Below are 24,701 nucleotides of genomic sequence, written 5' to 3'. Positions count from 1 at the left end.
CAATGTATAACCACATTAATAACAGGTTTGGAAGTGTTGTAGACTTGCCAGATTTAATTGAGTAACTGATCTCTGCATTTGCACCCTTGTCTTTGTCAGTCGCTGTTACTTGCAAGACTGCAGACCCCAATGCTGCAGACTCGAAAACTTGACGTTCGTACAAGGATTGAAGAAACTTGGGAGCATGGTCATTGGAATCCACAACCTGAACTATGACACGAACTAAGTTCCGTTTTGCGTGTACACCCTGATCCCGCACCTGTCCAAGAACAAGTAAAAAAAACAAGCGTTATGCCTAGGTCCCCCGTCAGGGAAGTGATGTGAGTTGACAAAGTGGAAGACGCAGAAAACATGCTGTGATATATTTCACTCACAAGGTTCAGACATACATGGAGGCGGCCATCTTGGATTTTGACGTGGCGACCCAATTTTCAATAGCGTTCTTCCTTATGCCCAGATACACCCACACACGAGATTAGAAGTTGGTACTTCGCTTATTTTTCAAGATATTCCGCTCACAAGGTTCAGACATACATGGCGGTGGCCATCTTGGATTTTTACGTGGCGAACCAATTTTCAATAGCGTTCTTCCTTATGCGTAGATACACCCACACACCAGATTAGAAGTTAGTAGTTCGTTTATTTTTCAAGATATTTCGCTCACAAGGTTCAGACATATATATGGTGGCGGCCATCTTGGATTTTGACGTGCCGACCCAATTTTCTATGGGGTTCTTCCTTACGCCTAGATACACCCACACACCAGATTAGAAGTTGGTACTTCGCTTATTTTTCAAGATATTCCGCTCACAAGGTTCAGACATACATGGTGGTGGACATCTTGGATTTTGACCTGGCGACCCAATTTTCAATAGCATTCTTCCTTATGCCCAGATACACCCACACACCAGATTAGACGTTGGTACTTCGCTCATTTTTCAAGATATTTTGCTCACAAGGTTCAGACATATATATGGTGGCGGCCATCTTGGATTTTGACGTGGCGACCCAATTTTCAATAGCTTTCTTCCTTGTGCCAAGATACACCCACACACCAGATTAGAAGTTGGTACATCGCTTATTTTTCAAGATATTCCGCTCACAAGGTTCAGACATACATGGCGGCGGCCATCTTGGATTTTGACGTGGCGACCCAATTTTCAATAGGGGTCTTCCTTGTGCCTAGATACACCCACACACCAGATTAGAAGTTGGTACTTCGCTTATTTTTCAAGATATTCCACTCACAAGGTTCAGACATACATGGCATCAGACATACATGGTGGCGGCCATCTTGGATTTTGACGTGGGTTGCACCCACACACCAAATTCGAATGCAGTCCTTCGCTTACGCACGCATGCACGTACGCACGCACGCCCGCACGCACGGACACACGGCCGGAGGGGAAAACCATAGTCCCCCTTTCGCTCCGCGGTGCGACGGGGGACAAAAAAACACTAACACACACACACACACACACACATACACACACACACACACACACACACACACACACACACACACACACACACACACACACACACACACACACACACCCAGAGAAAAAAAACAACTTGTACTCCACCTACCATGACTGTAAGAATGTGCTCCCGTTGAGCTATGTGGACCAGCGAGCTGGCAGTCCGCAAAACTCCGGTTCCTGCATGAAGATGAAAGAGCCCACTACTTTCAAGACTCAAGCTTGAATATATGGTGAAAATGAGTCGGGCATTTCTGTCTGGGTCTCGTGCAGCAATCTGCAAGACCTTGGTGCCAGTCGGTACAGCCTCAGAGATAACGGCCTTGTACAGCTTTTGCGAGAACTCCGCACGATTGTCGTTGTAATCACTCAACTGAATATGAACCTGCACAATAATTGGAGCATGGGGTTGTAGAATCATTTAGGAACAGAGATACATTTCAGAGGGCATGGAGGTCGGAGCAAAAACAAATGAAAACAAAGTAAGATGTGCACAATCCACCTGCACTGTTGCTGTGCTTAAACCGTCGGTCACTTCCACGCTCAGGTTATAACGATTCAGACTTTCGGCATCGAGGCCCTTGGCAATTATCAACATGCCGCTCTCTCGGTGCACATCAAATTGGCAGGCCTCATTTCCTCCTGTCCAGGCACATACAAACAGGCATTGCCAATCACCAGCTAGCACAATCACCACAAGCTACTAACTACACACTTCAGTACATTTTGCTCTCCATCAAGTACCTTACCAACCCACACTCCCTCCATCTTCAAGCCTTCCCTAACCCCGTCCAAACGTCATCCACTTAAAGCACAAAATCCTGGTTTCAAACATTCACCATTTTCAATACCATCAAACAACCCGCATGCAATCATCTGAGGGACAATGCACACATTAATGCCTCACCCTGTATGTGTAACACCAGGGTGGCAGTTAATAGCTGGGTCGAGATTCAAATCCAGGTTAGACAGCTCAGAGGTGAGTGCGCATACGAATAGGGCATCCTGCCAGCCCGCATTCTCTTCTATTTAATCTAAAAGCAGGGGGTTTAGCAAGACAGCTGTTACACAAAGGCCTACTCTTTTCAAGAGATACCGTGCGACCTTTAGGTTCACGGCATCACAATAGATGCAACGGCAGGCTCACATCATCCAAACGATGGTACGCGCCGAGGATGCAGCACCCCATGGCAGCATGGCACTTTGAGTCGGATTCGACTCCACAGTGAAACAATTACAAGACCAGACAGCTCAAAGGCAAGCACCAAACCAACTGTGCTGTCCAACACTCCCTCATTCGACAATACCTGGCCTCCCATCAAAGTAGTAACAGAGCTCAACTCTGCGTAGCTGCGTGATCTGATGAAATCGGACATATTCAGACTCTCAAGTCGTAGGCAAAATTCCAAACTGAATGAAGTGTTCAGGGAAAAGGCCCCAAATATAACTTTGCCAAGTGAAGAAATCCAAACCAGAAATTCCAGGTGAACCCGACAGGTACACGGGACTTAGACAATGATTTAGCTGTTTTACAAAAAAACACTAGTAATTAATGATCATAGTATAGGCCACAATATAATTAACCCTTGCAGGAAAGTGCATTCTCATGCGCCATTCTATACCATAGATGTTTTTGTCTTTTACATCGAAAATAAAGTTTTCATTTTTGTATTTCCTTTGTGACGTACAGATTATCTGTTGTAACATCCAATCCCAACTCGTATAAAATCTGTTTATTTGATCATAAAAGTGTCCTCTCCCTTTGTAGCTATGCCATACAAGTCGTTTTGGTTATATGGCTGAATGGGCAAAGCCCAATGGATTTTCTGTGACTGCGGGTGTTTTCAATAAAAATGAGATTGTAAAAATTCCATAGTATTCAGATTCACATTAACATCACCACCCACCGCAACCACCCCCAACCTTCTTCACCGATGATATGGAGTAACCTGTCTATGCAAGGCAACCCATTCGACATGGCGCTGTGCATAAAGGGACAAGAAACCCTATCCTGCCAAAGGGAGCAGTCACATTTCACTGGCATCTCACTTAAAAGGACAAGTCAGATTTTGCTGGAATCTCACTTATTTAAAAGCACAACTCACATTTTGCTGGAATCTCACTTATTTAAAGGGACAAGTCACATTGTGCTGGAATCTCACTGATTTAATCGGACAAGTCACATTTTGCTGGAATCTCACTTATTTAAAAGGACAAGTCACATTTTGCTGGAATCTCACTTATTTAAAAGGACAACTCACATTTTGCTGGAATCTTACTTATTTAAAGGGACAAGTCACATTGTGCTGGAATCTCACTTAATTAAAGGGACAAGTCGCATTGTGCTGGAATCTCACTTATTTAAAGGGACGTCACATTGTGCTGGAATCTCAATTATTTAATAGGACAAGTCGCATTGTGCTGGAATCTCACTTATTTAAAGAGACAAGTCACATTTTGCTGGAATCTCACTTATTTAAAGGGACAATCACATTGTGCGGGAATCTCATTTATTTAAAAAGACGAGTCGCATTGTGCTGGAATCTCACTTATTTATTGGGACGAGTCGCATTGTGCTGGAATCTCACTTATTTAAAGTGACAATCACATTGTGCGGGAATCTCATTTATTTAAAAAGACGAGTCGCATTGTGCTGGAATCTCACTTATTTAAAGGGACAAGTCACATTGTGCTGGAATCTCACTTATTTAAAGGGACAAGTCACATTGTGCTGGAATCTCACTTATTTATTGGGACGAGTCGCATTGTGCTGGAATCTCACTTATTTAAAGGGACAGTCACATTGTGCTGGAATCTCACTTATTTAAAGGGACAAGTCACATTGTGCTGGAATCTCACTTATTTAAAGGGACGAGTCGCATTGTGCTGGAATCTCACTTATTTAAAGTGACAATCACATTGTGCGGGAATCTCATTTATTTAAAAAGACGAGTCGCATTGTGCTGGAATCTCACTTATTTAAAGGGACAAGTCACATTGTGCTGGAATCTCCCTTATTTAAAGGGACAAGTCACATTGTGCTGGAATCTCACTTATTTATTGGGACGAGTCGCATTGTGCTTGAATCTCACTTATTTAAAGAGACGAGTCGCATTGTGGTGGAATCTCACTTATTTATTGGGACGAGTCGCATTGTGCTGGAATCTCACTTATTTTAAGGGACGAGTCGCATTGTGGTGGAATCTCACTTATTTATTGGGACGAGTCGCATTGTGCTGGAATCTCACTTATTTAAAGGGACGAGTCACATTGTGCTGAAATCTCACTTATTTATTGGGACGAGTCGCATTGTGCTGGAATCTCACTTATTTAAAGGGACAAGTCACATTGTGCTGGAATCTCACTTATTTAAAGGGACGAGTCGCATTGTGCTGGAATCTCACTTATTTATTGGGACGAGTCGCATTGTCCTGGAATCTCACTTATTTATTGGGATGAGTCACATTGTGCTGGAATCTCACTTATTTAAAGGGACGAGTCGCATTGTGGTGGAATCTCACTTATTTATTGGGACGAGTCGCATTGTGCTGGAATCTCACTTATTTAAAGGGACGAGTCGCATTGTGGTGGAATCTCACTTATTTATTGGGATGAGTCGCATTGTGGTGGAATCTCACTTATTTATTGGGACGAGTCGCTTTGTGCTGGAATCTCACTTATTTAAAGGGACAGTCACATTGTGCTGGAATCTCACTTATTTAAAGGGACAAGTCACATTGTGCTGGAATCTCAGGTATTTAATGGGACAAGTCACATTGTGCTGGAATCTCACTTCACTCTTTTGAAAAAGTCAAAGCCCAATGCATTTACAGGAACTTGCAAAAGACAATTACACTTGAGTGAGCTAAGTAGGAAAAATAATTATCACTCACAAAGAATAAAATGTTCAGAGAAAACGCAAGAGCAAGTTTCTCATCATTTTGAAGAAAGTAGGGACACGTTCTCCAATATACCTGGTGTTTTATCTGTTTTATTTTTGCCATTTATCCATGGACTTTGGTACAAATGTTTTGTTTCCATTCCAAAAATGCAGTTTGAGATAATTCACATTGACTGAAATTAATGCCATAGGAAAATGTCATCGTCGCTGGTAATAGGATCGCATATGGAAGTTCTCGTGGAAAGCACATCTGGCTGATTACAGTTAACGATGACCATATGATCAGTGTGCTCATCTCTTTGTTGCATCACAATGTTATCCAAATAGATACCATCACATAGTTTCTGCACAAGCAAAGTGTTGCAAATCTGAAGCAAGCTATCCATTTAATGGCACAAAGGGTGTTAATGGACTCTTTTATAGGTTTTGGGTTGCCAAGCCCAAAAAACAAAAAGGTTGGGTCGCCGAGGCTGAACAAAAAAGGGTTGTGATCATCGAGCCCGAACAACAAAAAGTGAGCCTGAACAACAAAAGTTGAGGTCATTCAGCCTGAAAAACAAAACGTTGGGTTTGCTGAGCCTGAACAACAAATAGTCGGGGTCACTGAGCCCCAACAGAGGTTGGGGTCACCGAGCCCCAACAGAGGTTGAGGTCACCGAGCTCAACTGAGGTTGGCGTCACCGGGCCCAAACAGAGTCTGGGGTCACCGGGCCGAAATAGAGGTTGGGGTCAATGGGCCCAAACAGTGGTTGGGGTCACCGAGTCAAAACAGAGGTTGGGGTCACCGAGTCAAAACAGAGGTTGGGGTCACCGAGTCAAAACAGAGGTTGGGGTCACTGAGTCAAAACAGAGGTTGGGGTCACCGAGTCAAAACAGAGGTTGGGGTCACCGAGTCAAAACCGAGGTTGGGGTCACCGAGTCAAAACAGAGGTTGGGTCACCGAGTCAAAACAGAGGTTGGGTCACCGAGTCAAAACAGAGGTTGGGTTCACCAACCCCAAAGCAGAGGTTGGGTTCACCAAGCCCAAAACAGAGGTTGGGGTCACCAAGCCCAAAACACGGGTTGGGGTCACCAAGCCAAAAAACAGAGGTTGGGTTCATCAAGCCCAAAACAGAGGTTGGGTTCACCAATCCCAAAACAGAGGTTGGGTTCACCAAGCCCAATACAGAGGTTGGGGTCACCAAGCCCAAAACAGAGGTTGGGTTCACCAAGCCCAAAAAGAGGTTAATATCATCGGACCTGATTATAAGCATGGGGTAACCAAACCCAATTTAAGGTGTGGAGACACCAATCACGGATGTTTCATTTTCCTTGCAGCATGTAACAAGGTTAAAACTGAAGATATTTTGATTGTTGACTTGTGCACCTTGGCCGTAGAAACGTCGAGCCTGCAGTATGACATAATGCATGGATAAGGCTCAGGAATTTTGTTCTTTATCCCCGCTATGATGGTGGAAGTATATGGCTCACCTTCACCCTTTGTAGTTATTAGCCGCTTCACCCCACCTCATTCAATGCTTCCCTCTCACCCCACCCCCTAAATGCTTTCTCCTCAACCCACCCTCTCAAACCTTCCCCTGCTCCCCTCACACACCCAAACTTTCCACCGCACCCCACACAAACCTTCCCCCACACCTCTCACACTCAAACCATCACAGGCGCACCACACACTCAAGCATTCCCCCACACCTCACACACGCAAACGTTCCCCCACCCAACACAATCAATCCTTCCCCTGAACCCGCACAATCAAACCTTCCCCTGCACCCCCGCACAATCAAACATTCTTCCTCAGCCACACAATCAAACCTTCCCCCTCACCCCAAAGCCTTACCTTTCCCCAGAAAACCTCCCCCCATCCTGCACCCTAACAACGCCTCCTCCTCCCCCATCTATAAGTAACTGTGTGGCCCTCAAACATCTGAGGTCTCTGCTCTAAGCTGACAGATCTCTCAATCCAGGCCGCTGCCAATAAACCGGATATCATCTGTTTAACAGAATCCTTCCTCCCACAAGACATCCCTGACTCATTAGCATCTCTCACCGGTTATTGTCTCCTCTAATTTGATAGGCCTGAACCATGCCCCAGCAGCGAAGTTGCACTTTACATCAATAACTCAATTTATCACTATCCATGTACTGATCTTACACCTCCTATTCCCAGGAGTACCTCTGGCTGCGACTTCCCCACCGATCCCACCTCCTGTTCATCTGTTTGTTCGATTCTCCATGACAAGACTGAATGCCTCAATTCTGTGTTTGCTTCCAAATCCTGTGTCCCAAACCCCTTACACTCAGAACCCATCCTTTCCTGTTGTACCCAACTGCTCCTGGACTCTGTGCCTTTTGCACCTGAGAATGGGGAAAAGCGTTCTTTCAACCCTCGACTCTGACTCTGCAACTGAACCGGACGGCATCAGCTCACTCGTCATAAAAACTTTCTCTGTTGCTCTTCATCCTCTGTCCTTTTCACCCTGTCATTTGCGTGAGGTCATCTTCAATCCGCTTGGAAATCAGCCAACATCCCTGCATTACATAACTAGAACGGCACTTGGTAGAACACATACCTCTGCCAGGAGGCTGAATCGTTTACGTTATTTGTATCCCACTGATAGGCCAGATCTGGATGCTGACCTGAACCAGAATCAAATCAGCTTGTTCGTGTCACCTAACCAACTTGTCTACCATGTATCGTCCGAATCCGTCCAAAACTTTTTGAGATATCCTGTTCACAGACAAGCAGACAGACAGACAGACAGACAGGGGTGAAAACATAACCTAAAAGGTGCACAAATTGATCCCCTTAACTACAGACCTATCAGCATACCTCCAGCCATGAGCAAGGTCATCATCACAGTTGATATGAAATCATTCCGATTCTCCAACAACCTCATCTCAGATCACCAATTCAGAATCAGACCTGGTCACTCTACCTTGGACATGCTGCTTTTACTCAACCAACAATGGATGGAGGCCCTCAATGTCAGACCTGAGATCAAGGCCGTCTCTCCGGACATGTCTCAAGCTTTTGATACAGTCTGGCATCCTCCCTTACTCACCAAACTCTCTGCCTATGGTATCCAATGCCAACTCCATATATGGCTTTCTGACTTACTCTACTCTCGTAGCCAACGTCAGGCACTCAACAGAATCCCTTTATCTCCTCTCCCTGTCAAGGCTATAGTGCCCCCAAGGCAGTGTTCTGGGCCCAGTCCTTTTCCTGATCTTCATCAATGACCTCTCTGACTTTCTGGAAAATCCCCTTTATGTATTTGCTAATGACTTCACCTGCTATCGTGACATCCCTAATCTTTCAGACAGGCAGGCTGCAGCTTCATCCCTCTTTTCAGACCTTGACAAAATCCTAAGCTGGTCACAAGTGACCAGTTTTTCAATCCTGATAAATCTCATTATCTCTCTCCGAAAGGACTGTCTGGCAACCCCTTTCCCCTCTCACCCCACCCCCCATCTACATTCTTAACAATGCTCTTGAGGAGGTTCAGCTAATCAAACTTCTGGGTCTCACTATCAGCCATGATCTTTCTTGGGCAAACCACATTTCAAAGTTGTCCTCCAAAACCAGCCGCCGACTGGACATCCTCCGACGTACAAAGTCCTTCCTTGGCACACCTTAATTCCACAAAGGCACGTGAGGTCATCATGTGGCTAACACAAACACCATTACTACTTCTTCCATTACATGGCTGTGAGTAGCATCATTGGCTGAGGGTGCAGCTATGCCCTCTGTAGGTTAGGGCAGGAATTTAAAATTTGGCCAGGATTCCGGCGATGGCGCACGAACTCTTTGCGGAACACACTGTGGGATCTTTAATGTAATAACCACATTTAGAGGCCATTTTTCCCCGCAAAGCGGGGGTTGGCCTTTTTCGGGAACCGTGGTTGTTGTTGTTTTTTTGGTCCCCTTTTTTGAAGCAATGTTTTACGGCCGGATGCCCTTCCTGACGCCAACCCTTTTTGCCGCCTTTAACGACAAACAGGGAATTACCAGTGAACTGGTACTCAATTAGCCGACCTCTGAAGGATGACAGGCTGAGTCAACCCCCCTGGCGTTAATTCAGCGATTGACCGGGATTCGAACCCAGGATCCTAGGATCCTAAGCCGGCACCCTAGCCACTAGCCCAACACCAGGGTTCCCCGCAAAGCGGGGGTTGGCCTTTTTCGGGATCCATGGCTGGGATCTTTAATGTGCACCAACTAATTCCGGCAGATGGGACGCCCATTTCTACATCCATCAGAGGGACGGCACACACATTGATGCGTCGATGTGCTTGCAAATCACTAGAATGACTGCTGATTCAGTTTATAGCTGGGCCGAGAATCGAACCAAGGCTAGACAGTTCGGAAGTGAGTGTGCGTCCCTCTAGGCTACCAGCACACACCATTACTGGTTGTTGGGGTGCACACGTCATATATTTCATCAATTTCTATAGCAAACCAAAAGTTGGCTGTGGATTCAATTTATGGCATTTTAAATGCTTGAACAAACTAGAATGGCACTCGTAGAGTGCATAACCTCGCCGAGTGCATTCTGAACAAAAATACCATCGCTAACTGAACCCGATACTATTATGGTCCATATACCCGTATATACCCCATGTACCCTATTATGTCACATATTCCCTCGGCATGGATTATGAACCTCATAAATTTACATTATCAAACCACCATGTCTGCTACTACGACTAATTGAATGCCCCCTTCTTATGGGGTTGGCCTGACGTTCAACTGGGAATTACGATGACAGAAACACATCAAGAAGGGGAAGGGGAAGGTGGGGATGAAATAGAAAAGGAACAAAGCAACCGACGATTAACAAAATAAAAGAGGTGACGGAGAGGGGAAAATCACAATAATCTGGGAAAGGGGAGTGCTTGGGAATGCGGTCATTTGGGGTGGAAGAGATGACCTGAGTTAGTGGTGAACAGCTGTGTTGAAGTCCTGGAGGGAAGCATGGGACTGAACAGACCTGGGAAGTTGGTTCCACAGGTGAGAGAAAAGTGGAACAAATCAGTGTAGGTGAGTAGTGCGCCTGTATTTTGGGAGTGTAACACGGAGGGTTACGGGTTTCGGGTTACTGGCAGGCCGTGTGCACCCTACAGAAACCTGGAAGCGACAGAGTCAAGAGAGGGCAAAGGGTGCAAGACCAAAAAGGAGGTGGTGGAATACGGAGAGGCCACCACCTTGTCTAGGGCAAATATAATTGAAACGGAAATAGAACATTAACAACCGATTAATGGCATGCAACACCATAGTCCTTCGGAGGATGCAAAAACAAAGTATACGTACTGGTAATGGTGTACCACTTGAATGTGCCGCCACCTGAACTTTTCAGCTCCATCAGTGCGCTGCCGATACTTTCACTTTCATGTACAACCAGGGAAATTTTGGGTTTGTCAAAACGCAGGGGCTCAGCTGGAAGTGCAGGCCGTGCCATCCACTTCATGTGCAGCCGGGCCTTTGCAAACTTTTGAGGCCTTCCATTGTCTACCACCTTGATCTGCAAACAGTACAGGAAGGAGAAATCAAGATGTAACGTCACTCTGTTTATTGCATGGCAAGTGGTATTTTTTACTGTAAACGTGGCGTGGCTGTACCACGTCCATCTCCTAATAATTTTTGGGGGAATATCGATAACGATTTCTCATAATCATGCACCTAGAAGCTTATACATGGCCTTTTTCCATAAATCCGTCTTGTCTATTGCCTTCCCAGCAGTAGAGAAGGCAGGAATTTGGAATTTGTTTTGTGTTTAGTTTAGGGCATATAACGGCCTCCTCTTTGGGAATCCAGTCCAGATGGCTCAAACTATAATGTGGGATCATGACGTACACGATCATCACGTTCACCAGCAAACGTGCCGGTTGTGCAGGACAAGTTCACCTGAAATCAGTCAAAACCAATGATAGAGACATCCCGAGTAAGTGGCTTGACACAAATCAAAACAAGAAAACTCTGGATGATCTTGAAAACAAAAGCCACAATGTTCCTGGAAATATTCCAAGACATTTCTTGGAAAAATCAGTGGAGAACCTATCAGAGAGATTAAAAAGTGTGTGAGAAATGCAGGAGTTTAGATGGAATTTAAATTACTAGGGCATGCCCGTACTATATCTATATCTAAAATTATATCCCCCCCCCTCTATTTACATGAAATGGTTTGGTCCAAAGCGAACGGCTTGCGAGTGGTGACAATCCCCCCCCTCTATTTACATGCAATGGTTTGGTCCAAAGCGAACGGCTTCCGGAGTTTGGTAAAGAAATCGCCATCGCGTGCACAAACGCGCAGGAAAGCGAATGAATCGCAAATTCGGTTTTATTAGTTGTAAAACATAGTTTAACGCCAACATAGTTTGCAAACGTGAAATAAATGAATACGCTCTCAAATGTGCCATCCGAGGCAGAGTGTGCCCGCCACGTTCGGCACACGCGATCGTTCGCTGCTCTCTGATTGGTTGAATCGTTTTTTGGACATAGCTCGGTAAGTAATTGTCCGATTAATATGAAACCTTGAAAAGGCACATCCTCGGGTCCCCAGCAATATACCTGGCAAGTTAAAAGTATATCGGACCCGTGGTTGTCGAGAAACAGCGGTCACAGACAAACGTACAGACAGAGATTACTGGAATTATAGATAGATTGCCATAAAAATAGTATTGACAAAAGAATCAAATGGCAAAAAAAAGAAAGAGTTAAATCTTTATTAGTTAACAAATAATGATAAGTTAAAAATAGGTAGTTATTTTTCAGACACCCTGTCATGTATGAGTATATGATCCACCATGCGGTGGTAACCCGGGTTGCCCCGTGATTTTTAATCATTTTACATAATTAATTAATCGATTTTACGGGGAGTGCAACCTGGGTTCGTGTGATAGGAAAATCCTTTGTGTCACAATTTTCCTATCAAGGATTTTCCGATCATGCGAACCCGGGTTACACTCCCCCTAAAATAGATTAATTAATTATGTAAAATGATTAAAAATCACGGGGCAACCCGGGTTACCGCGTGGTGGATCATACAATGCAATTCTTAGGAGGTGTATGTTCAATGCTGTATTCAATTCTTTTGTTAGATTATATAATTATTATTGTAGCAAATCAAGCAAAGCTTCTATTATCCTTTGGTTGGTGAACTACACAGTTGGGTGCAAACAAAGACAGCTTCCGCTGCATTCCCGTCTCATCATGTGAGCTCCAGCTTAACGTTGGCTCCTCACGATGAAGAAACATGTTGCTTCTTAAAATTATAATTGGTTCGGGGGAATTGAGGCGACATTGCATTTTCATAGCTGGAATTTTAATGCCCATCGCAAGTTGCACCGAATTCATGATCAACGACATTTGGTGCAGCGCATTTCTCTACCAGGCTGAACTGTTTAAGTTTTGTATCCCACCGATAGGCCGGATATGCATCTGTACTTTACCAAAAATGTAATCGGCTTGTTGTTGTCACCTACCCACCTCCTCCACCAGGTTTTGTCATAATCCGTCCATAACTTTTTGAGATATCGTGCTGTATATAGTTTTTGACCCCATCTCTCAATAGTGAGGAATCACATTAAAATTCTAGTTTCCGAAACCGTATCTGGAATGTCACCAAAATCTAATCAATTGGTCTTTGTCAAACCTGAAGACACCGAACCTGTCCACCAAGTTTTGTACAAATCCATCCATAACTTTTTGAGATAACCTGTTCACCGACACAACCTCCGTCCACCTTCAGTGGTGGAGGTAATCCCAACACATGTATCATGAGGATTGGGGTTGTATATAGACCAAGCCAGATATTACCAGGGCAGGCCCATTTCCCCATCCTGAAGGCCATTAATGAACCGACTGGGATTGTCATGACAACACAATGGTGGAATGGTCACTCTTAGATCCAATATTTTTACTCAGTCACACCCACCTTTGGGTTCGGAGAAGAATGATGGCAGACACACTAAGTTTGAAGATGGATAAAAACCACCTTTAGAGGCCATTTTTCCCCGCAAAGCGGGGGTTGGCCTTTTTCGGGAACCATGGTTGTTGTTGTTTTTTTTCTTTCTTTCTTTTTTGTTTTGGCCCCTTTTTGAAGCAATGTTTTACGGCCGGATGCCCTTCCTGACGCCAACCCTTTTTTCCACCTTTAACGACAAACAGGGAATTACCAGTGAACTGGTACTCAATTAGCCGACCTCGGAAGGATGACAGGGTGAGTCAACCCCCCTGGCGTTAATTCAGCGATCGACCGGGATTCGAACCCAGGATCCTGAGATCCTAAGCCTCCCTAGCCGCTAGCCCAACACCAGGTGTTGAAGATGGATAGATGGTCCAAAATATCTGATAACATTACACCAAATGTATTGCCAGAAAGTAAGGAGCTGTTAGGGAAGTCATGTGAAAAGGGTTTGAATGATTGCACTGAAGGGCTTGCATTTAAGGGATAGAAACATGCCGATGTCTGTGGGAAACGCCAGCGATCTTTAACATTCAATCACCACCATCACCACATTACTATCACCATTACGCTACAGGGCCGAGTGATCATGCGGCATGCAGGAGGAGTACACTACCACGGGTGGGCTCAGCCACCAAATACCGACCCTTACATCCTAATGATTTGGTCCAGCCTTCTAAGGAAATGCCCGTATTCATTGAATAATGTAATGTGAGGAAGCAAGTGCGTCTCGTATGAGGTGAGGAGGGTTATTGTAGATTATGTGGGTGATGCTGTCATGTGGTTTTGGTGGATGCGATGCCAAGCAGGTTTATATATTGCTGGAGCGAGTTCGCTGCCTTTTGGGTTTCATAGTGTTGCGAAGCTATTGCGAGGTCATCTGCGTAGGAGAGGGGTGTTATGTCTGTTGGTGGTGGAGACAGACAGGGGGAGGTCATGAAGGAACCGATTAAAGAGGGTAGAGGAGAGTACGGAGCCTTGAGGTTCTCCATTTTGGAGAATTCTGTTGCGAGATAGGGAGTCTTAAATATTTGATCTGAGTTTCGTAACCAGATAAGTTTGCTATCCTTTCTTTTTTAACTATAGTTATGCGTGTTCGTGGCGAATGTTTTGTCAAAGAGAATACGGCATGGCACCACGTCAAAGGCATTGTTGATGTCTATTGCAACGGGTATGGAGGCGAGGGGTGGGGTGAGGTGGGGAAGTTGGGGGGGAGGTCCACCCTATCTCAGGTCATTGTTGGTTTTCAGTATGGGAATTATTATGGCTTTTTACTTCCACCACCGAAGGTGGATGGAGGTTATGTGTTCACCTCTGTCTGTCTATTTGTCTGTCTGTGAACAAGGTATCTCAAAAAGTTATGGACAGATTCAGACGAAACTTGGTGGACAGGTCGGGTATTTGACAAGGAAGAATCGATTCGATTTGGGTGAAGATCTGAATATGGATTTGGATACGAAGGTTATTAAATTTTAAGTGATTCTTCACCATTGAGAGATCGGGTGAAAAGCGATATATAACATGATATTTAAAAAAGTTATGGACGAGTTATGACTAAACTTGGTGGATGGGTTGGTTTGGTGACAAGAACAAGCCGATTAGATCTTGGTTCAGGTCCAAATCCAGATCCGGCCTATCAGTGGGATACAAAACATAAACTGTTCAGCCTGGCGGAGGTACAGTCATGGCCAAAAATATTGGCACCCTTGCACTTTTTTCAAATAATTCATCATTTCTTCCAGAAAATTGTTGAAATAAAAAAATATTTTGGTATCCACATTTGTATTTCTTTGGTTTGCAGTGGAATAAACCAAAGAAAGGTGATAAAAAATACAAAATCTTAGCTTATTCCACACATAAATCCTAAAATGGCCCGGACAATATTATTGGCACCTTTTAGAAATTGTTAGAAATAATTAGATTTCAAGCAGGTGATTCTCCTTTACCTTGGAATTGAACTCACCTGTGGTGAATTGCAGGTGCCTGCAATTTAAAAAATCACTTATTCAACCAGTTTGAATAGAGAAAAGGAGTCATTCTGCTGTTTTGTGTCACTGTGCAAACCGCAATGAGCATGGAGAAAATAAAGAAAACCAGAGAATTATCTGAGGAGGTGAGACACAAGATTGTAGCCAAGAATGGGCAACCTCAAGGCTACAAGTCTATCTCCAGAGACCTTGATGTTCCTCTGTCCACCGTACGCAATATTATCAGGAAGTTTAATGCCCATGGCACTTTAGCCAACCTCCCAGGACGTAGCAGCAAGAGAAAACTTGATTGAAGATTGCAGTGAAGGATTATTCGAATGGTGGAGAAAGCACCTCGATCAGCTGCCAAACAGATTCAAGCTGACCTTCAGACACAAGGTACGACAGTTTCAACTCGCACCATCCGTCGCCAACTCAATGAAAGGGGGTTCTATGGTAGGAAACCCAGGAGGACCCCACTGCTGAGAGAGAGAGACATAAGAAAGCCCAAACTGGAGCTTGCCAAAACACACCTGAACAAGCTAAAAACCTTCTGTGGACAGATGAGACCAAATTAGAGCTTTTTCGTAAAGCACATCATCTCTATGTTTACGGAAAACAAAATGAAGCCTTCAAAGAAAAGAACACCTTCCCTACCGTCAAACATGGAGGAGGTTCAGTGATGCTTTGGGGTTGCTATGCTGCCTCTGGCACTGGGTGCCTTGAATGTGTGCATGGCATCATGAAATCAGGAGATTACCAAGGCATTTTGGAGCGCAATGTTCAACCCAGTGTCAGAAAGCTGGGTCTCCGTCATAGGTCATGGGTCTTGCAGCAGGACAATGACCACAAACACACTTCAAAAAGCACCCAGGAATGGTTTAAGACAAAACGCTGGACTGTTCTGAAGTGGCCAGCAATGAGTCCAGATCTAAATCCCATTGAACACCTGTGTGGAGATCTGAAAACAGCAGTTGGGAGAAGGCACCTTTCAAATCTGGGAGAACTGGAGCAGTTTGCACAAGAAGAGTGGGCCAAACTGCCAGTAGAGAGATGTAGGAAGCTCATTCATGGCTACAGGAAGCGCTTCACTGGAGTTATTTTACCCAGAGGCCGTGCTACCAAATATTAACTCGACGGTGTCAATAATTTTTTCAATGCCATTTCTTTTTATTTTCTGATTTAAAAGGACACATCAAGTTCTGAATCAAAAACAAAGGTTCTGTAATATTAACAGTGAACTAAAGAATTGTGGAGACCAAATACTTTTGTTAATTTGAACGCTTTTTCGAGAAAATTGTGAGTTATTTGAAAAAAGTTCAAGGGTGCCAATATTTTTGGCCACGTGTGTGTGCGCTCTACCGAGTGCCGTTCTTGTTCTATATTGTGGGTATTTTTCCTGTTTTCCAAGGGTAGTCATATATTTGAGTGAGAGTGTTGATGGCCTTGGGCTCCAAATACTTGAGAATAAGTTGCAATCCTGTGGCTTCAGCATTTTCGGAATTTGTAATTACTGTTTGGACTTGTCAGGGAGTGAAGGGAGCTACAGGTTCGGTGGTTGATTTTATTTTCCTGAAAGCTCTCCTGATTTCGTTGTTTATTGCGGATATTGCGACTGACTTGTGACTGTATATAATGATTGATTGGTTTGTTCCTTTGCCCTTTATTGCCTTGCATATCGTGCTTCGGTGGAGGGTGAAATTTATTCCTCGCTGCTATTGTTTTGTTGTTGAAAGGGCCTACTGCTTTATCGATAGAGTTGAAGGATTGCTGGCATGTTAAAAGTAGATCATGTTCTATTTGTGTTGTGAATAGTGACCAGTTGGATTATTTGTAGTTAGTGTATGCTTTTCTATGGGTGCGTGGAGGTTTATTGGCAAGTTGAGGTGTGATGATGATGGCGAGGTGATCAAAAGGTAAGTCGTGAACTTTTCCCACGAGGTGGTCGCTAATTTGTAAAGTCTCAGCTCGGGGGAAGTGGGGTTGCCGTTTGGTCTTTAGAGAAGTCTTGTCGTAAAGTTGTGATTGTTTAGAATAACCCAGTTCAACTAACCTTTCCAAAATGAGGGGGCCTCTCCTATTGGTTATTTGGGAGGAGAGCCAGGAAAGGTCTTTGGCATCGACGTCACCAGCAAGTACAAGTTAGGATATATAACTTGTAGGTTTTCGAGGGAAGGTTGGAATGCTGGTGGACATGAGTTTGGAGGTGGTATGTGGATGCTGATTATGTTGGGGACACTTTTGCCCGTTATACTAAACCTTTATTACAAATCACAAAAGGATTAAAGCAGTTTGCAGTCGTTGCAGTGCAAATCAAGAATTGTTGATATAAGCAGTGGTGACGAGATGGTTAAATCATTCTGCTCAAGATAGATCTCTTTGTATGCAAAGCTTTGCCAGATTCTTAAAAGCAAAGCCCAAAAGGTGCACGTTAAGTTTCACATTCACCAAACAGCACATAATCAACAGAAGCACAGCACGGTATGTGCTTTTTGGGGTAATCCATTTCTCAGAACATAGGTCTCGCCGCGCCTGGCTCCGAGCCCAACACTTGGAAAATTCTGCATTCTTCCCAGATTATTCAACTGGCTCCAAGTTCTCCGTCGGCGAATTTCTGAACTGTGACAACGATAGATGTGCACTACTGTTTTTGGCACAGATCTATGATGGCCGTACGAATAAACTGTCACTTTTGGAACTTTGTAAATGGGTGTTTCCTCCATCCTTTTGACTACAGTGTTAGCACAGATGATTCAAACAAAGCATTTCTTATTACCCGTTATTGCTACGGTAGTCCTAAGGGTCTACTGAGTCATACTACAAAGTGCTTACACATTGGAAGACATCTTAATGTTTTAATAATCATTGGTCAACATTACACTCAACCTACTGGCAGGATTTATTAAACCACTTTCGCAACCTCAATAACTTGTACTGGGGTATGTATGTCTGGCATTTTTACATCCACAAGAGTGCAAATGAGACAGTCAGCTTGACATTTCCTCCGAGTTGCTTTCACTACAAAGTACCAGGCCAAGCTGCTCGATTCCAAAAGCAATGGGGTCGAACTCACATTAGGCAACTCGAAGGTGAGCTCATGTCGCTCAAGCATCGTCATTGAGCAATGCTGCGCTTCGAATACTTTTGGAAATGTATCAGATCCATCTATGTAGCAATTATAAACTTGGCATGCTGTTTGCATCATAAGTGAAGGGCGGAGGTGCCAAAGTTCAAGTGCCCCATAACCAGGACAAGGATTTACAATTTGATCAAGGTTCCAGCGCACAATGGCTGACTCATTCCTGAAGGTAACACAGGTTAATGAGGCCCACAAGCAAATGCTCACACACAGGACAGGCAGCATAAAGTCCCCTTCAAAGGGCAGCGCAATCTGTTGAAATGTGCTGCTTGCCAAGCACCCAGATGATGCTTTGTGCAGAGATTGGGAATCAAACCCGGACTAGATAGCTGAAAGCAGTGCAACTGCTGCCTTTTTTAGTTTTACATTTCACTGCTTTTGAAGACACACAGACGAGGACAAGCAAAAGCACAGACAAATCCAGACTAGATGGTGGAGACATACACAGAGACGATTGTTCGTTTTGAACTTACTGTTAGGATGTCATAGCGACCAGCTTGCAGAGCATGTGCCGTGGAAATGATGCCAGTAACAGGGTCAATAAAAAAGTATCCTTGTTCATTTCCATCAACGATGAGATATGAAAGGTCAGCGTTGGCGCCAAGGTCGATATCAGAGGCGATTATCTGGTACAAGTGCTCACGTCGTTTGCTGCGTGCGCGCTCCAGCAGCCTGGCATTGTAGACGCGCTCTCGAAATCTTGGCTCATTGTCATTTTCATCCACCACAGTAACAATCACCCACACCGTGGAGGACAGCGAAGGCATATCCTGATCTGCGATGGTCACCTAAAATAAAATCAAAAACCGAAGAAACAAACACTGTTATGGTCTACCATACGGTGAATGATCCTAGAAAAGTTCAGAACCAATCAACTGCTATGCAGGGCCCGATACAAGTGTTTGTGAAGTACAATGGATCTCACGGTGTTTCACATCATGAGGTCAAAGCCAAGCTGCAATGGTGAGCAACATTGAATAACTGCGAGTAACACCACAAATACTTTCACTACCCACGAGTTAAGTAGAAACACCTTTGGAGACCATTTTCCCCACAGAGCAGGGGTTGGCCTTTTTTGCGCACCTTGGTCCCCTTTTCCGCCTCTTGCGACAAACACGGAATTACCAGTGAACTGGTACTCAATTTGCCAACCTCTCGGAAGGATGACAGGCTGAGTCAACCCCCCTGGCGTTAATTCAGCGATCGACCGGGATTATGAACCCAGGATCCTAGGATCCCAAGCCAGCACCCTCACCACTAAGCCTACACCAGGCTTCACGAGTTAAGTAGAAACACTTAAAATGGCATTTACAGAGGCGAGGGACAGCTGCTACAGGAAATCGCGTTTACATTTTAGTGCTGATGAGACCCAGGGGACCCAAAGTGCATGAAAAGCAGGACTTCTGAGCCGTGTCAAATGACGAACAGACTTGCATGAAGACAAGGGAGCAGGACTTTTGGGTTGCATCACCCAATAAACTTAATGCCGTACTTCATGGAAATGTCGCAAAAGGTTATAGAGGACTCCATAGTATTATAAAAATAAAGGCCGACAATTTAAATAGTCCATAATTCAAAACGAAGAATTGAGACGCTTGACTGCACGCATGCTGATTTTAATTCTCATGATAATATGACAAGATGTTTTCTGGGTCGTTAAACCATATATAGATGGCTTTGTTGGTTTCACCGGCAAATGGAAGAAAAGTCCGATGTCAGACATTCTCAGGTACCCACTGCCTTTTCCAAACGGAATAGCTCATCAAGACTTGTGGTGCTCATTCACTACGTCATAATAAAACCTAATCAAACCTGAGGGCTGTGATCGGAATTAACTGATGGTTCCCGGTTTAGCAAATTTGTAATATTAGCCAATTGGTAGAACTTGAAATTCTGCCTCAGAGTGAAAACAAACAGGTTTTTTGGGGTTTTTTTTTTTACAAAAAGCGGGACACCACGGACACCAGGACTAAAACACTTAATGCCTCCCTCCAGGAACCAGGAAAAGTAAAAGAAAAATTAAATAATGGAAAAATAAATAAAGAAAGAAATGAAAATTGAAAATAAAAACAATTGAAAATTCAACAGTTGAAAAAAAACCAAATGATCTAAAGATATATAATTCAATAATTGAAAATTTCACTAATTAAAAATCGAATAAATAAATAATTGGAAATTGGGGTGAACAAATTCCAAAATTGAAAAAAATTAATATTTCGATAATCCAAAGATTACATAATGCAAACATTATTCTTCAAAAAGCGGGACACCACGGACACCAAGATTTAAAAAAACAAACACTTAATGCTCCCCTCCGAGAACCATAATCACGGCCAATGTGACTTCAAAGGTTCTATGATAGGAGGAGACTGTGGGGTTTGGCTATCGCTTAAGGTGTAGATATGCCAACTAAGGTCTCTCTCATGTCCACCTGGTGTAAGAAAGTTGTGGAAAATATCCATCAGTGACCTGAAAATGTGGGTGCAACAGTAGATCTATTAATAAAACTCAATGAACCTGAATTACACCGTGGACACAGTTCAAGGTGTGAAGGTGGACAAATGGCGAGATACTTTAAGGGTTGCAAGGTTGGGAAAGGTCAATTCAATTCGGGCCAGATATTTCTTACAAAGGATGGGCAGGATAGCCTAGAAGTTCGCACATTCACCTCTGAACTATCTAGCTTGGGTGCGCATCTCGGCCCAGCTATAAACTTTCATCCTGGTGTTTCACATGTCGAAAAGACATGTCGAGGTATCAATGTGTGTGCCGTCCCTCAGATGGACGTTAAACAGGGACTCCCATCTGCCGGCATTAGTTGGTGGACATTACAGATCCCGCAGTGTCCTTTGAGAAGAGAAGGCAAGTTATCACCGGCACCCTGAACAAATTACAAATTCCTGCCATGACAGAATGCCGACTGCTGGAAGGGCAATGGCAAGCATAGCCCAAACCCTTGCCCAGGAACTGCTTCAGCAACAAAGACACGCTGCAAGAAGTATGGTACATTGATGATGTATTACATATTGAAATTCCAAAAAGATGGAATTTGACCCACATCCTTCCGATTATATACTCATGTATGTCCCTTCTATTGCCAAGTACTTAAATTTCCTCCTAAACTTAATTCCCTTCTTTCCCCACACACCCCTACTCTCCTATCTCTGACATTCCTTAATTTAACCATCCACCCCTTTCTACCGCCCTGGTTTCAGTAATGTGTAATATATAAATAAATGACCCCTCCAAATATATATATATATATATATATATATATATATATATATATATATATATATATATATATATATATATATATATATACATACATACATATACTGTATATTGTAGATACTGTATAATCAAGTGTTTTCTTGTACGTTTGTTTTTTATGCTTTTATAATCCACTTTCACAATAAAAAATAAATTACACAAAAAAGTTTCCACATTGGGGTATTCGCTCTATATCAGCTACCAAATGCTGCCTAATATAATTGACTAACAATAGCTGATAGAGGGTGCATCTCAGATTCCCAGTGTCCCCTAGAGATAAAAAAAAAATTAAAGAAAAGAACCTGGTTACCTCCAAAACATGTTCAGCCTGCCTTTCCCGGTCCAGCGTGCGAGACGTTGTTGCAATCTGACCTGCAGAAACAGCAGCAGATCATCAAGCAAAGCTATGCTGCAGGGCAGCAAAAGCACAAAAAAGTAACATCGTAGGAACGTAAGATTTTTGTGAGCTGCAATCGTTTTACAATGCGCCGAACATCAAGATGCCTCACCATTCAACAAGTAAGCAAATGTCACGCTTTAAAATGTGCTTAACAGGAAGCAATAGGAAGTTAATGCCTTCCCGTGTCCGAAGATTGGAACAATGGTGTCACGCTGCCAGGGCATTCAGCCAACGCACACAACACGCACGCACGCACGCACACACACACACACACACACACACACACACACACACACACACACACACACACACACACACACACACACACACACACACACACACACATTCCTCTGGAAGTGCATTTTGTGCAAAGCATCACGGTAAGGATCCCATTGCATTATCTATCTATAATTCCACTAATCTCTGTGTGTATGTATGTATGTATGTCTGTATGTCTGTGACCGCTGTTTCTCGACAACCACGGGTCCGATATACTTTAAACTTGCCAGGTATATTGCTGGGGACCCGAGGATGTGCCTTTTCAAGGTTTCATATTAATCGGAGAAGTAGTTACCGAGCTATGTCCAAAAAACGATTCAACCAATCAGAGAGCAGCGAGCTATCACGTGTGCCGAACGTGGCGAACAGACTCTGCCTCGGACGGCACATTTGAGAGCGTATTCATTTATTTCACGTTGGCAAACTATGTTGCCGTTAAACTATGTTGTAAAACTAATTAAAACTAATTTGCGACATATTAATCGGAGAAGTAGTTACCGAGCTATGTCCAAAAAACGATTCAACCAATCAGAGAGCAGCGAGCTATCACGTGTGCCGAACGTGGCGAACAGACTCTGCCTCGGACGGCACATTTGAGAGCGTATTCATTTATTTCACGTTGGCAAACTATGTTGCCGTTAAACTATGTTTTAAAACTAATTACGTGCACGCTATGGCGATTTCTTTACCAAACTCCGCAAGCCGTTCGCCTTGGACCAAACCATTTCATGTAAATAGAGGGGGGGGATTGTCACCGTACTCGCAAGCCGTTCGCTTTGGACCAAACCATTTCATGTAAATAGAGGGGGGGGGGATTGTCACCGTACTCGCAAGCCGTTCGCTTTGGACCAAACCATTTCATGTAAATAGAGGGGGGGGGATATAATTTTAGATATATATATAGTACGGGCATGCCCTAGTGGTAATAAATTAAAGAGCAGATCACTGACGATCATTGACCAACTTTGACATCAATTGGGAAATAGTTACGGACACATTCATTTTGGACCGAAGTTGTGAATGTGGCGTTTAATACAACACATAATTAAATAATAAACAATGGTGAATACCACATGAGAGTGTTTGGCCAATGCACCTGTGTGCTTATCAATTGAGAAGAAGCCCTGGGGGTCACCGCCGGAGATGTGGAAGATTGGCCACTCATTGGACTTCACATCGGGGTCTTGAGCTTGTAACCTCAGCACCGGCGTCCCATGAGGCGCATTTTCCGGCACACGCGGCCTGTACACTACTTCATCTGCGCATGGCGCATTGTCATTTACGTTCTCCACTTCCACATACAGGTGCAGCGACGAGGAGCGTGGAACCACGCCACCGTCTGTGGCAATGACGTGCAACCAGTAGCCTGTACTGCTCTCAGAATCCAGCCAGCCCGCAGTGACAATCTCACCTAGATGTCAACAAAGAATATGTTAGATGGATCAACAGCCTGTCATCTCACTGCATCAACAACATTAATCATAACAATCATTACTAATGAACTTGTTAGTTTTTATTTTGGCAAAAACATGTTTTGCATCAAAAAATCGGCAGCGTCCAAAAATTTTTTGGGTAGCGTCAGTGAACAGCAATCTTCAATTTTCAATGGGATTCAAGTCTGGGCTTTGGCTGAGCCACTCAAGGACATTCACATTCTTGTTCTAAAGCCAATCCAGTGTTGCTTTGGCTGTATGCTTTGGGTCATTGTCCTGTTGGAACGTAAATCTTCATCACAGTCTAAGGTCTTTTGTACTCTGAAGCAGGTTCTCCTGAAGTATTTGCCTGTATTTGGCTCCATTCATTTTTCCCTCTATCCTAACAAGTCTCCCAGTCACTGCCACTGGAAAGCATCCCCATAGGATGATGCTGCCACCATCATACTTCACGGTAGGGATGGTGTTAGATGGGTGACGAGCTGTGCTCGGTTTTCGCCAGATGTAACTTTGCGTTCAGGCCAAAGAGTTCAATTTTCGTCTCATCAGACCACATCATATTTTGCCTCATTCTCTCAGTCCTTTACGTGCCTTTTTGCAAACTCCAAAAAATTAGTCAGCGTTAAAAAAAAAGTTTTTTCCCCCCCTTTCTCCACCATCTTCCACTTCCCTCCCATACCATCTCTCTTTCGCTCACTCCCTCTATCCTCTGTCTGATTGGATGACCTTCGGACGGACACAACTAATGTTGTGAACCCACAGTTCGGGAAGGTTCTAGGATTGAAGGTTCAAAATCTCGATGATGGATGAATCCCAGCTGATTAATCTTTGCAGCCTTTGGCGCTGATGAAGTTGTTGCTGAGTTGC

The 24,701-nt window shown here is 43.9% G+C and overlaps 1 protein-coding gene across 1 annotated transcript in view; it reads right to left on the bottom strand.

The window, feature by feature from the left end:
- LOC137425206 (protocadherin Fat 1) overlaps window positions 1-24,701 on the bottom strand; it is a 93,089-nt gene that overhangs the window by 36,551 nt on the left and 31,837 nt on the right. Inside the window, exons 3-9 of the mRNA XM_068113389.2 lie at window positions 23,498-23,812; window positions 22,033-22,094; window positions 18,923-19,237; window positions 10,691-10,901; window positions 1,984-2,123; window positions 1,591-1,866; window positions 49-259 (exon numbers count right to left, since the gene is read on the bottom strand). Coding sequence (XP_067969490.2) covers window positions 49-259; window positions 1,591-1,866; window positions 1,984-2,123; window positions 10,691-10,901; window positions 18,923-19,237; window positions 22,033-22,094; window positions 23,498-23,812 — 1,530 coding nt within the window. The remainder of the gene's footprint in view (window positions 1-48; window positions 260-1,590; window positions 1,867-1,983; window positions 2,124-10,690; window positions 10,902-18,922; window positions 19,238-22,032; window positions 22,095-23,497; window positions 23,813-24,701) is intronic.

This window comes from Myxine glutinosa, chromosome 4 (assembly GCF_964187855.1).
Source record: "Myxine glutinosa chromosome 4, kmMyxGlut1.1, whole genome shotgun sequence".
NCBI classification, from domain to species: domain Eukaryota; kingdom Metazoa; phylum Chordata; class Myxini; order Myxiniformes; family Myxinidae; genus Myxine; species Myxine glutinosa.
Note: the sequence above shows the minus strand (reverse complement) of the source record. Positions and strands in the feature narration are given on the sequence as shown.